At 37.0% G+C, this 13901-nt stretch overlaps 1 protein-coding gene across 2 annotated transcripts in view; it reads left to right on the top strand.

Moving 5' to 3' along the window:
- The window catches only part of HIBADH (3-hydroxyisobutyrate dehydrogenase), a 316476-nt gene extending 303053 nt beyond the window's left edge, over positions 1 to 13423 (top strand). For both annotated transcript variants that reach the window (XM_050783207.1, XM_050783209.1), the window contains 3 exons: positions 815 to 891; positions 7612 to 7768; positions 12493 to 13423. In XM_050783207.1, the coding sequence (XP_050639164.1) occupies positions 815 to 891; positions 7612 to 7768; positions 12493 to 12651 (393 nt within the window). In that variant the 3' untranslated portion in view covers positions 12652 to 13423. The remainder of the gene's footprint in view (positions 1 to 814; positions 892 to 7611; positions 7769 to 12492) is intronic.
- Positions 13424 to 13901: the final 478 nt, after the last annotated feature.

Raw genomic sequence — 13901 nt, 5'->3', positions numbered from 1 at the left:
AGTCCCTGAATGCCAAATTTACCCCTCAGTCCAACACCATAACCCAGACCAACTCCATCAAGATGCTTGTATCATCATAGTGCTTCCCCATTCTGAAACTCTGAATAGATCCCAATTTTCTACCGTGTCAAATTTTAACTCTACACCCTAGCTTTCATAGCTGACATGTTCTTGCCCCAGTCTTAACTATCAAATTTCTCACTATTCCTTAAAACATAGGCATATTAATCAATTTTCTTACTGTTCCCCAGCAACATCCCATGTAAAATATTTAATCCTTATATATTTACCCTTCTCCCCAGATCTCCTTCTTTCCCTTTCTTGCCTGTTTAAATCCTGCCTTGGCCTCCTAAAGGATGATTTCAGGTTCCACTTCCTCTCTCTTCCTGCCTTCAGTGATCGTGTTGCTCTGAACTCCTCCTCCTATCTCTTATAGCTTCTACCTTACAATTCACCACTTGTTTTGTTGCCTTTTCATATAGCATATTACTCCCATTTCCCAATTAGACTGTAAGTTACATCCTGTAAAGAGCAGTTGTACCCTATAGTGCTGAGCCCGTAGTAGCGATGTGAAAAATAAATTTTCACATAGGCAAATTTATTACCTAGTGGAGGAGACCTGCAAGTCTGCTCTGGGATAGCATGAGGTTCAGAGGGAGCCAGGCTGCATCATGTTCTCTTCCCCACTCGAGAAAATCAACAGTTGAATGTTACTTCTTTTAGAACGTAGCCCCTGGAATTGGGCAAGGAAAAACATCCTGTGAGTTATAGCTTGAAAATACAGATATTTAATATGTACTCAATTTATTTTCAGGCGGCAAAGATCTGCAACAACATGCTGTTAGCTATTAGTATGATCGGAACTGCTGAAACTATGAATCTTGGAATCAGGTTTGAATAGTATATTTTTATACTAACATTTTTATAGGCTTTCCTATTTGATTTTCTGATGTTAAAAAATGATGTTCATGAGAGATAAATGAGTTGATCCAAGAACATTTTGAAAGTACTTCATTATTCAACTTGAACAGACTTTGCTTATTGGACAAGCAATAGGACCCAGGAGAGCATGAATACTTTTTGCCATAGCCATAAAATGTATTGCCTGTGCATTTGAAGTTATATTATCCTTTTTATATGGGAGCCCCATTTCTTCTATTATGTTGAAATGCAAGAAACATTTTTACTATAAAATTTAAACATACTTTGGCAATGTCGGGACAAATTTGTATAAGACATGGTTTTAGTGTGTAGTGAATTCAAGTGGTATGCTACCATGTGACTAGTTTATGTTCCTTTTAAAAATATGGTCCCCCAAATCTGCCCTAAAAGTGTTCTTAGTGGTTCATTCTCAGGCTAAAAACTGGATAGCATTCATAAAGCTGCAGTTCATATGTATAACTCTTTCATTTTATTTTGCCTGTCGTTTAGTTACTTTGCATTAGTATGTATCTTTCTATTAAAATGGCATACTTTGCTTAAAGTGATTCAGGAATTCTGTTTTTCCTATGGATGATCATCTTTTAAATGCTTAAGGTTAATGTCTTAATTTTAGCCTTTAATCTTTTGGGTTAGTAATGCTACATATGATTAATCACCTAATTAATTTTTTGAATGTTTTATATTTCATGAAAATAATAAATATACATTGCTTACTTTAGAAAATGCTTAATGAGCAGGATGCTTTACTCAGTTGCTTTCATCACATTCCCCAAAACTGCTTACCAAATATATCACAAAACAGAATAGTGTTTCCTAGCACAGCTTTTAATAAAAGTAATAAAAAGAGCCAACATACTTGAGATATTTTTGAAAACACAGTAACGGATTCACATTTCCTCTTAATTACCATATCAAGATGCTGTTATTTTATTGAATTGCCCTTGTCTCAGATGTTTAACTATCTTGACCTATTAAGTTGTCATGTTGTAATTGAGATAAAAGAGGAATTTGCTTTGCATCAGCACTAATTGGTTTATCAATATCGTGTACCATTTACATTTTAAAATTGAATGTCCATAAGACGGTAAAGCATGTCTGTACAGAGCCTTAATAAAAGTGGTAGTATATAGGCACCTTTTCAGAGTGTTATGTTTGTATTGTGGCCAGTTTTAGGATATGGGTCACTTATAATTGAAAAACTGGTTACTAGCAACTTGTTTTCATGTTCATTCTCTAGACTAATTTCATGGAAGAGGAAAATGTACATTTCTGGAACATAAATTACATATACAATTGGTGTTGACAGCAGGATTGGTATGCATATGTATGTTTAGAATTTTATTTTTATTTTCTGGATATAAATGATTATATAAAGTAAAATGCTGGATGAACTTAGGCTATACTGTACTACAACTTTCCCTCTTTGCCCACTCACTTGTAGTGGGTTCGTTTTCAAGGAGAAAATGAAAAGTGATTTTAAAAAAAAAGACATGTAAGAGAGCAGAAGCAATTAACAGAGTTTCCCTTATTTTTGGCTCTGATCAACTATGACAAAATTATTATTTAGAAATATGAAACTTTTAAATGTTTCATTTTTCTAAAACTCTACATATATACTGATATATATAACATAAAATATATTTTAAAAGTCTGAACACAAGGCAGAAACTCACTAGTTGTACTTAACTGTTAAAAATAATGTAAAAGTTTCTCGTGTTTCAGATTATACCAATGAATTGCTTATTTTCATAACATGAGGATTTTACCACTTTATCTTACAAAGATTCTCAGTGGTTTAAAGGCCCTAAAAATGAATGCTTCTGCTATTGTCTTTTCTCCATGGTTTACAGACATGGTTTAAAGTGACAGGATTTTTCTCTAATAGAGTATAGAGAGCAGCCACGATTTATTGAGCTCTGCAAGGTGAAAGAGAAAATTGGCATCAGCAAGCATAAATTCTCAAGTAGTAAATTCCCACAAAGTAGTATAGCATCAAAACGGTTTAGCCACATTTATATTCTGTCCACTCTGAAGTGAAATTTTTCAGAGCATTAATGTCAACATTTACAAATTGAGTCACCCATTCCTGTGAAGTGATCATCTCTGATTAATTTTATTCTCATAAGTCAGTGGTTTTTCTGGAACACTTTTTTAAAAATAATGAAGAATAAAATCTTACAGTTTAAAATTCTTATTGACCCTATGCTCTTTTACAATGAGTCTTTATGGATGTTAGCAAAGTTTTTAAATGTTGTAAAAAAAAAAAAAGTACAAAATATGGTATACAATATATTTTGAGATTCCTTTTTTATTAGACCTTTCTGCTTTCTAATTGCATTCCTACATAGGCATTAGAATCATAGTTTTATGGCCCTGAAAGTACCCTACTTGTATTAGAGAGGTTTTGTTCCTGTGTATCACATAGAGACAACATTGATAATGTTTTGTTGTTTTAAATTACCAGCTCCACTGGAAATTGATTTAAAATATATATATATTGGTAGTATAACAAGTTATTTGCATTACCAACCAGGCCCAGGCTCCTCCAGCACCCACTGTATTGTCTTCCACCAAAAGAAGCTTGAAGCAGCTGAACTTCTGGAAAGCTATTCAAGATGAGAACTTTCCCTCCAGTGTGGTTTTATTAATAGTTTCTTGCATACTGCCCTTAGAAGATGTTGCTTTTGCATTTATGTGATGACTGGAGCCTTAGTTGTGTACCCTAATAAATATAACAGATGGCAAAGGTTTGTAATTTGTAAACGGCCAGAAAGTTTGTTCTTTGTATGTCTCTATACTGTCTGGTTTTACGTAAGAACAAAACAAATTATGTCACTAAACTGGGATGTTTGTATCACAGGAACAGATCTGGAAATGAAACATCTAAGACTATGTCAACCCAAATCATTCACTTATCATACAGATTTCTTAATAAACTGATAAAATGCCATCATATTTTATCAACAACTAGCCAATACGTATTGGTTTACTACCTACGTATACCAATACGTATTAAGTTCACCACCTACTTAATAGTTAACTACTAGCCAATACAATAGCATGTGTTTGGGCGTGCATGTAGGTCTGCATCCAAGCTGTCCCACATAATTAAGCTTTTTTCATTTATAAAATGACAAAAATAATTACATCTATCCACTGGGTTATTGTGAAGATTAAGTGAGTTAACCCACGTAAAACAATTTCTGGCACATAGTAGGTGTTGATATGTGGTAATGATATTTGTGGTTGTGGTGAGGTGGTTATTGTTTGAAATTAAATTGTACTTTAATCTTTTTCTTCCTAACATGTCTCACTAGCTGGCATTACATATTTATTTGTCTGTTTATTACCTGTCTTCCCATCTAGAAGCTCCATGAAGGGGAATGGTTTGTTTACTCATTGCCATATCTTAAGAATATACCTGGCAGGTATTAGGCACCCAGTGAAGATTTGTCAGATAAATAAGGAGAGGAGGGAGGAGGTAGGGGTGAGTGAGTGAGTGAGTCTCTTGCCAAAAGTAAAAGTTATCCAGGTGGGTCTTAACTCAGCCCTCCTGGCAGACTGGCACAGCCTCCTCTTAGCTTCCTTCTTACTGTCTCCTTGGCTGCACTACATGTAGCACTTGGGTATAGTAGATCTCAGTAAACATTGATGGATAAGTGATTAATTAAAACTGACATGGTCTTAGATGTTTCATTTCCAGATATGTTCCTGTGATATATAAACATCCCAGTTTAGTGACATAATTTGTTTCATTCTTTCGTAAAACCAGACAGTATAGATTACTCACAGATAATATAAACAAACTTTTTTGGCCCTTAAAGTCTTGGTTACATTGAAGGCAAATGTTTAATTTTTAAAATTTTTTTACAGTTTATGCATTATTTTTACTTATTCCAAAACCTCATTTAAAATTCTTATGCTTTAGAGGTGAGTAGATTTGACACAGTGACGTTTATTTGAGATGCATTATATATGCAGTCAGAGCAATGAATTCATTCTGTTTATATCAGAGAACATTCCAGCAATTGTAAAGCCACATGCATGCATGCATGCACTCTCGAACCACATCCAGTGGCAAGTTATTATGGGGACTGACAGACTGTCATTCTTTTGATGGCTTGAGCTGTATATCTTCTGAACAGCAGTGGGGCTCTTATGCAGAAAGTATCATATGTTCCCAGCCAATTTACAGGGAAACAGCAATAACATTTTATCATGGTTGAGAGCCCAGTAGCTGCTTCCTATTAAACTTGCCCTTTCAGATACCTGTCTTGGATTAATTTGTTGATTTCGAATGGAAACTCAGTCTTCTCCAGTGAAGCATGACGTTCTAGGATAGACTCTGAATGACAATTACTGTGTATTCTAGCTGGTTTCAGACCATTACAAGCCTTGGGCACAGTGGAAAACAGAGGACTTCAGTAACTGATTTTAATATCATGTCTAATTTTAACTGTCAGTTATGTATGTGCCAGAGAAAGAATCCTCAGAAAGATGAAATGCAAAACACTTCTAACTTGCTGTTTTTAATGATACACTTTGCTATGGGTGGGGGCAGGGGGAGGGAAGTGGAGAGGGAGTAACTATCTCCTGAAGGGAATCAGCACGGTGGGGAAGCATCAGATTTGAAAAGTGAGAATGAAAAACTGCCGCCTGATTTTTTTGTGTGTGCCCCTCAGGATGCTTCTAAATTGTAATGTGTTCACCAAAAAGGGTTTCCATCAATCAGTACCAGTACTCTTCCTTGAACATTCAAGAAAAATGTAGGGTTTTACAAAGTTAGGATAATTAGCTTTGCTCACCATTTTGTTGAATATTATAGAAGAGAATTTCCTTAGCCGTAAAAGCTCTTGTGAGCTACTACTGAGTGTAACCTGGTAGATTAGAAAGAAGGGAGGAATTCTGCTGCTTTAAATGTGATGAACCATCTTAAAAGATCTAAATTAGGAAGCCCTGAAATTGTATTTCAAGTGGAGGGAGAAAGCGACGTTTTGGAGTCTTTAAAAGTATTTTCTCCTTATGGAGCATATTAGATGTATGCATTCTTGAACATTAGTACTTTCCAGGTATAACGAATTAACTAATTGTTAATTTGTGGTTTTACTTTTCACAATTTTTCACTAAGCACACTGGCTTTATCTTTTCCTAAGTGATATACTACAATAGCATACTGATAGCCTAATCTTATTTAAAAGGAGAAAGCAAGCATCAGTAGCAAACTATACATGCAGTGAACTTGGATCTTCATAAAAGAATGAATGAAACTGTTGGGTTTCTCTCTGGCAATCTACAGTTGAACAGAATGAATGATAGCCGATTTAGACTGAGTTTCTGTATCTGTTATAATCCTTAGTAAAACCCATCACTATAACATGGGCCACCATATGAATTCAGATACTTGATATGCCACATAGCAGTCTGGGAACCACAGCTACCCCTTGAAAGCCTGATTACATAACAGTTGTATTATGTGGTAATACCATACATATTTTTGGCTGTTAGCCTCAGCCCCCTGCTCTAGCATCTGAAAAAAATGTTTTATTGGCCATGATATTCAGATTTTGAAATAAACATATGTGTTTTAGACACACAAACAATCTAAGCATGCCAAGATGCATAGTTTGTTTAACATTTACATAAGTGTCTCTTTTCAGTGTTTTTATTTTCTGGAAGAGGTTGGTTTTAAGAAAAAGCGGAAAGCTTTTATGACAATTGTTTCATAATGGCTCTGTGTATAAAAGAAACCAAATAAATTGCTAGGTATAAAGTTTTATTTGAAACTTGATTCAATGATACTTAGCAAAATTGTGCTTCCCAAACTGCATTATATCTTTAGAATCCAAGTAATGGAGCATTTTGATTCTATTTTTTCTAGGGTCCATACTGAACAGCCGTTTCTGCCATCAGCCCAGTGATAGAACAAATGATGTTTCCGCTTGGGCAAGCTTTGTTTTATCAGGATCAGTAACCTTATCAGCAGTTGACCCAGAACTATAATGCATGTCTCTGAATAGATAGCATATGTCACAACTCTGTGCAGACTTGCTTCATAAGCAAGATTGTCTAATAAAGATTTAATAAGTAAGGAAAAGTTTGCAGCAAAAAAGTCTTCTTTTATAATAACTTTTCTTAAGCTCGTTTACAGCTCCTGGCTCATCTCTTGCATTTATTCTCATAAAAACTAAAGGAATAAACATACATATAAATGCATTCACACAGACTCCCATGATGTATCATTTATCTGTCAATATTTCTTTCTGAAATATATCATTTGTGGGTAAAGAATGTAGAATTTAAATTATCATATTGGTTTAAGGTTCTTATGTGACACATAAATGTAGTAATGTCCAAAGATTAGAAAACCCATGAGTGTGATAAAGCAATAGTACTTTTATGCAATTATATATTAGTTTTTCTTAATAATAGGATAACATAGGTTTTCTCTAAATGCAAAATGGTCCTGGCTCAAAAATGTTATTTAACCAGTAGTGTTTAGTACCCTATAATTCAAAATTGGATTGTTCACTCTCATATCAATCTGCTTAGATTTTAGAAGACATATAATAAATGGAGAGAGAAGATGGAGCATCCCCATACAAGTCGTACAAGTCACGCACGACTTGTACATTTTGACACTTAACACTTCTTTTCTTTGACCTTTGACAGGTTAGGGCTTGACCCAAAACTATTGGCTAAAATCCTAAACATGAGCTCAGGACGGTGTTGGTCAAGTGACACTTACAATCCTGTGCCTGGAGTGATGGATGGTGTTCCCTCGGCTAATAACTATCAGGGTGGATTTGGAACAACACTCATGGCTAAGGTATGGTAAATGTAGACACTAACCAAGAGAGAAGGAAAAATGTTTCATGGTCTAATAACTCTTTCCTTCTCTTTCTCTTAATAAAGCATATGTCTCATAGAAGAGGCAAAATTACTAGCATATTCACTCTCACTAAAAGAGTAAAAACCTAGCTTAGATGAAAATCCGTATCTTGTTCATTTTTATTCCTGGCCTTTTGGATGAGAAGAATGGGCCAGGCTGTGTGTGTGTGTGTGTGTGTGTGTGCACGCGCGCTTGGGTTTGTTTATATGAGCTGGTAAAATTTGGTTCATCATAAACTTAGGTTAATTTACCAACTTCTTAAATGAGAGCAGTGAGAATTTTCTCATTGTTGATAATACACTGGCAGTGCATATATGCATCACAAAAGAAGAGAGGATTTTCCCATTGATAATAGATTTCCAAATACATCTTCCTGCTTTAAAATTTTAATATATGGATTTATATGTAAAAATTAGTTAAGTCATTTGAAAAGCAGATTGTCATCCTTATTTGAGATCTCAACTTTAGAAAGTCTGTGCTGTCAACTGTAGAAAATAATTTTTAGACGAGCTAACTTTCAGATTTCTGCAGTGCTATTTTCTCCCAGTTGAGGGTGGGTTTTTTTGTTTGTTTCTGATTCAAAAGTAAGAATACGGCCAGGCGCAGTGGCTCATGCCTATAATCCCAGCATTTTGGGAGGCCACGGTGGGCAGATTACCTGAGGTCAGGAGTTCGAGACCAGTCCAGCTAACGTGGTGAAACCCCGTTTCTACTACAAATACAAAAAATTAGTCAGGCGTGGTGGCACGCGTCTGTAAGCCCAGCTACTCAGGAGGCTGAGGCAGGAGAATCACCTGAACCCGGGAGGTGAAGATTGCAGTCCGCTGAGATCGTGCCATTACACTCCAGCCTGGGTAACAGAGCAAAACTTCATCTCAAAAAAAAAAAAAAAGAAAAAGTAAGAATACATATACCTAGATACCACACAAGCATACCTTGGAGATATTGTGGGTTCAGTTCCAGACAACCACAACAAAGCAAGTCACACAAATTTTTTGGTTTCCCAGTACATATAAAAATTACATTTATACTATGCTGTAGTCTATTAAGTGTGCAGTAGCATTATGTCTAAACAATATACGTATCTTAATTTCAAAATGCTCTACTGCTAAAAAATGCTAACAATTATTTGAGCCTTCAGTGAGTCATAAGTCTTTTTTGCTGGTGGAAGGTCTTGCCTTGAGGTTGATGACTGCTGATTGACCAGGGTTGGTGGTTGCTGAAGGTTGGGTGGCTATGACAATTTCTTAAAATAAGATAGTAATGAAGTTTAAGTTTACTGCATTGATTGAGTCATCCTTTCATAGAAGATTTATGTGCTGCTGTTTGATAGCATTTTACCCACAGTAGAACTTCTTTCAAAATTGGAGGCAATCCTCTCAGACCCTGGTGCTACTTTATTAACTAAATTTGTGTAATATTCTAAATCCTTTGTTGTCATTTCACCAGGAGTAGAGCTATCTCAAGAAACCACTTTCTTTGCTCATCCATAAGAAGTAACTCCTCATCCCTTCAAGTTTAGCACAAGATGGTAGTAATTCAGTCACATCTGCAGGCTCCACTTCTAATTCTAGTTCTGTTTCCACCACATCTGCAGTGACTTTCTCCATTGAAGTCTTAAAGGCCTCAAAGTTATACATGAGCATTGGAATCAGCTTCTTCCAAACTCCTGTTAATGTTGATACTTTGACCTCCTCCCATGAATCACAAATATTCTTAATGGCATCTAGAATGGCAAATTATTTTCATAAGGTTTTCAGTTTACTCTGCCCAGATCTGTCAGAGGAATCACTATATATGGTAGCTATTGCCTTACGAAATATTTCTCACATAAGAGTTGAAAAACGACTCTTTGATCCATGGGCTACAGAATGGATGTTGTTGTGTTCATAGACATGAAAACAACATTAATCTTGTACATCTCCATCAGCACCCTTGGGTGACTACGTGTACTGTCAGTGAGCAGTCATGTTTTGAAAGGAATCTTCTGACCAGTAGGTCTCAACAGTGGGCTTAAAATATTCAGTAAACCATCCCATAAACAGATGCGCTTTCTTTTAGACTTTGTTGTTCCATTTGTAGAGCACAGGCAGAGCAGATTCAGCGTGATTCTTAAGGGCCCTAGGATTTTTGGAATGATAAATGAGCACTGGCTTCAACTTCAAGTCACCAGCTGCACTGGCCCTTAACAACAGGGTTAGCCTGTCCTTTGAAGCTTTGGAACCAGACATTGACTTCTCTTTAGCTGTGAAAGTCCTAGATGATATCTTCCAACAGCAGGCTGTTTCATCTACACTGAAAATCTGTTGTTTTGTGTGGCCACCCTCATCAGCGATAGCTGGATCTTCTGGATAACTTCCTGCAGTTTCTCCATCAGCACTTGCTGCTTCACCTTCCACTTTTATGTTATGGAGATGGCTTCTTTGCTTAAACCTCATGAACTAATCACTGCTAGCTTCACACATCTTCTGCAGCTTCCTCACCTCTCTCAGCCTTCATAGAATTGAAGAAAGTTAGGGCCTTGTTCTGGGTTAAGCTTTGGTTTAAGGGAATGTTGTAGCTGGTTTGATCTATGCAGACCACTCAAACTTTCTCCCTATCAGCAGTAAGGCCAATAGGGAGCAGTAACACATTATCATTCATGTGTTCACTGGAATAGCATTTGTAATTTTCTTCAAGAATTTTTTCTTTGCATTCTGCTGTTTGTTTTAGTTGCCCTGCCTTTCAGCCTGTCTTGATTTTCTACACGACTTCCTCACTAAGCTTAATCATTTCTAGCTTTTGATTTAAAGTGTGAGACAGCTGACTCCTTTCATTTGAACACTCAGAGATCATTGTAGGGTTATTAATTGACCTAATTTCAATATTTTGTGTCTCAGGGAATAGGGAGGCCTGAGGATTGAAAGAGAGAGAGCTGCCATTCAGCGGCAGGGCAGTCGGAATACATGTGTACCACATTTATCGATTATGTTTGCCATCTTATATGCGCTTTGTGACACCCCAAAACAGTTTCAATAATAACATCAAAGATCACTGGGCGCAGTGGCTCATGCCTGTAATCCCAGCACTTCGGGAGGCCGAGGTGGGTGTATCACCTGAGGTTAGGAGTTCAACACCAGCCTGGCCAACATGGCAAAACCCTACTAAAATAACTCTACTAAAAATAAAAAAGCCAGGTGTGGTGGCACATGCCTGTAATCCCAGCTGCTCAGGAGGCTGTGGGAGGAAAATCGCTTGAACCTGGGAGGCGGAGGTTGCAGTGAGTCAAGATTGCACCGCTACACTCCAGCCTGGGCAACAAGAGAGAAACTCCGTCTCAAAAAAAAAAAAAAAGTCACTGATCACAGTCACTATAACAGAAATAATAGTAATGAAAAAGTTTAAAATATTGTGAGAATTACCAAAATGTGACAGCTGCATGGCTGGGCACATGCTGTTGGAAAAACAGTGCTGATAGACTTGCTCAATGCAGGATTGCCACAAACCTTTGATTATTAAAATACAAAAACAAACATGCATTATTTGTGAAGCATGATAAAGTGAAGCATAGTCAGACAGACAAGATGTGCCCATACTTGGCTTACTCTCCCTCATTCCCCATGACCTTTGTTCATTCTGCTTCCTGAATATGCCTTGAATCCATCCCTCCTCCCCTGCTAGCAGTACCTTGGCTGAGCCTCGTGTGTGTTGTACCACAAATACATCTTAACTGATCTTGTCTTTCAGCCTGATCTTCTCCACTTTATTTTCCACAACAAAGCAAGAGTGCGCTTCTAAAATGTAAAATCCTGATTGTGTCGCTTCTACTTTGAAGTTTTTGTAGTAGTTTCAGTTACTTCGAGATTAAAGTCCATCCCTGCAACTTGTCTAACAAGCCCCCAGATGCCTTGGCTTTTGCTTGCCTCAACCAGACTGATTTCCTTTCCCATCCCCCACTCCTTGCTTTCATCATGCTGAACTCATTTCTCTCTCTTACAAACCTTCACATTTGCTGTTCCGTCTGCCAGGATCATTCTTCCTTGCCCACCACCTCCCTGCCACCCCGATGTTTTCACCTGGCTCCAGGTCTGTGCTTCACTGTCTCTTTCTCTTTACCTTTCCTAGCACCCCAGACCCTGCTTCCTTGGATCCCATGATAGTACTCCTCCTATCCAATTATACCATGTTTATTTGTCTTTCTCCTTAACACAATGTGAGTTTGGGTGGGCTGTGGCTGTTTTGCTCATCATTTTATCCCAGCTTCTGGCACATTGTCAGCACACTTCAAATATTTACTGGATGAAGTAATATTTGTAACTGTTTCCTGTTTTGCAGTTTTATTTCTCTTTGTTTTCATTTAAGAATCTTTTAAAAAAATTTTGTCAGTCTTACAGATTTCCACAGATAAGATTACACAGGGAAATTTTTTTCTTCTTCAAATCTGTGAAACAAACAGGTATTGTGGAAGGTGGAAAAATATAAGAGAAATCAAGGTTTCTGTCTGGAGCAGTTTTGCAATTATATGAAAGCACTTACTAAAAAATGTTAACTTACCATAGTATTTATCTTATTTTTTCAGATTACATTTTTTCTTCTTTGAAACCAAAACATTAGGAACCACAGTTCTAAAGAGCCTTTACCACCAGTCTCAATGTGTTCTCTCTTCCTCTTGTTTGATTTAGGATCTGGGATTGGCACAAGACTCTGCTACCAGCACAAAGACCCCAATCCTTCTTGGCAGCCTGGCCCATCAGATCTACAGGATGATGTGTGCAAAGGGCTACTCAAAGAAAGACTTCTCATCTGTGTTCCAGTTCCTACGAGAGGAGGAGACCTTCTGAGTGTGCCCTTTGGCCACGGACACTGTTGGGAACCAAACTCTGTCTTGGAGCCTCCTTCTAGCTCACTCCACAAGTAAATGGATTTAATCAAAGGTCACCTATCTGCTTTTGATTGTCTAGGTCACAGTAATCTCTAGGATTTTTTCACCCATTTTTAACCACTTATTCTTTTTGTCTTTTTAACAAACATCTGAATTTTTTTTCTGCAAGCCACTGATAGTCTCTGCTAACTAGCTGAATTGACCTTTTACAAAGTTTGATCCCTGAGCATCCTCAACTAAATCGTTGAATCCTCCAATCAGGATATTATCTGCTTTACTTTACAAATAAAAGCAAATCTTTTGTCAACCGGATGAAACCCATCTTAAAGGAATTGGTGTGAAGAGAGAAGTTAGAGAAGGGATATGCAGTGAATTACTATCTGTGTCCATCAGGAAGTTTGTGCTGTTAACCAAATGGTTACTGCACTACCAGGGTTACTGGTTTATTTTCCAGGGAGCTGATAAAGCAGGAGAACTATTGCAGCATGTTTTCTATTTGGACTCAGTCACAATATGGTAGGATATCCCTCACCAACTCCCAACACTCAGCAGACTTGTTTTTGTATTTTTTTCTGTCTTGTACATTCTTACTACGTATTTTTTTGACTTGAAAAGAATGACATCTTTAGACCCATTTCAGAGCCAATGATGATATTTGCTTTAGATAATTATTATATTATTATAAATATAGCCATATTATTTTGAATTCAAATAAATTTCTATACTGGTAATACTTTCTTGGTTTTTGTTTCTTCCCCATCATTTGGTGAACTAATGATCTGACAAACTGACGTTCACATTAATGGAGAAAGGATGGGAATAAAGAGAAAGGAGGGGAGGTCAAAAGGAACAAAGCTCTGAGTTGGCCAGTGGCAAGCCAGTGTTTTGCTGCTTTACCTGAATCCTTATTGAGTATTAGTTTGAATGTTTTTTAGGTCATCAGTTCTCTAGGAATTCAGCCTGTGTTAAATGTAACATGCCCCAATATGGAGCACAGTCACCACTTTTCCCACCTCAGCCTCTAGCAACATTCCAGGTAATAGACCTAGACACCAAATTTGGCAGAAGTATTATTGCTTTCATCATTTTCCTGGTGATAAAAAATTCCAGGCACTATTAAAAGTGCTGGGGATACAGTGATGAACAAGACACAAGATTTCTGCCCTTGCAGAGCATAAGTTCTGGTGTCTCATGTGTTTGTGACAGACA

The sequence above is a fragment of the Macaca thibetana genome, chromosome 3 (assembly GCF_024542745.1).
Source record: "Macaca thibetana thibetana isolate TM-01 chromosome 3, ASM2454274v1, whole genome shotgun sequence".
NCBI lineage: Eukaryota > Metazoa > Chordata > Mammalia > Primates > Cercopithecidae > Macaca > Macaca thibetana.
This window is presented reverse-complemented; position numbering and strand designations above follow the sequence as displayed.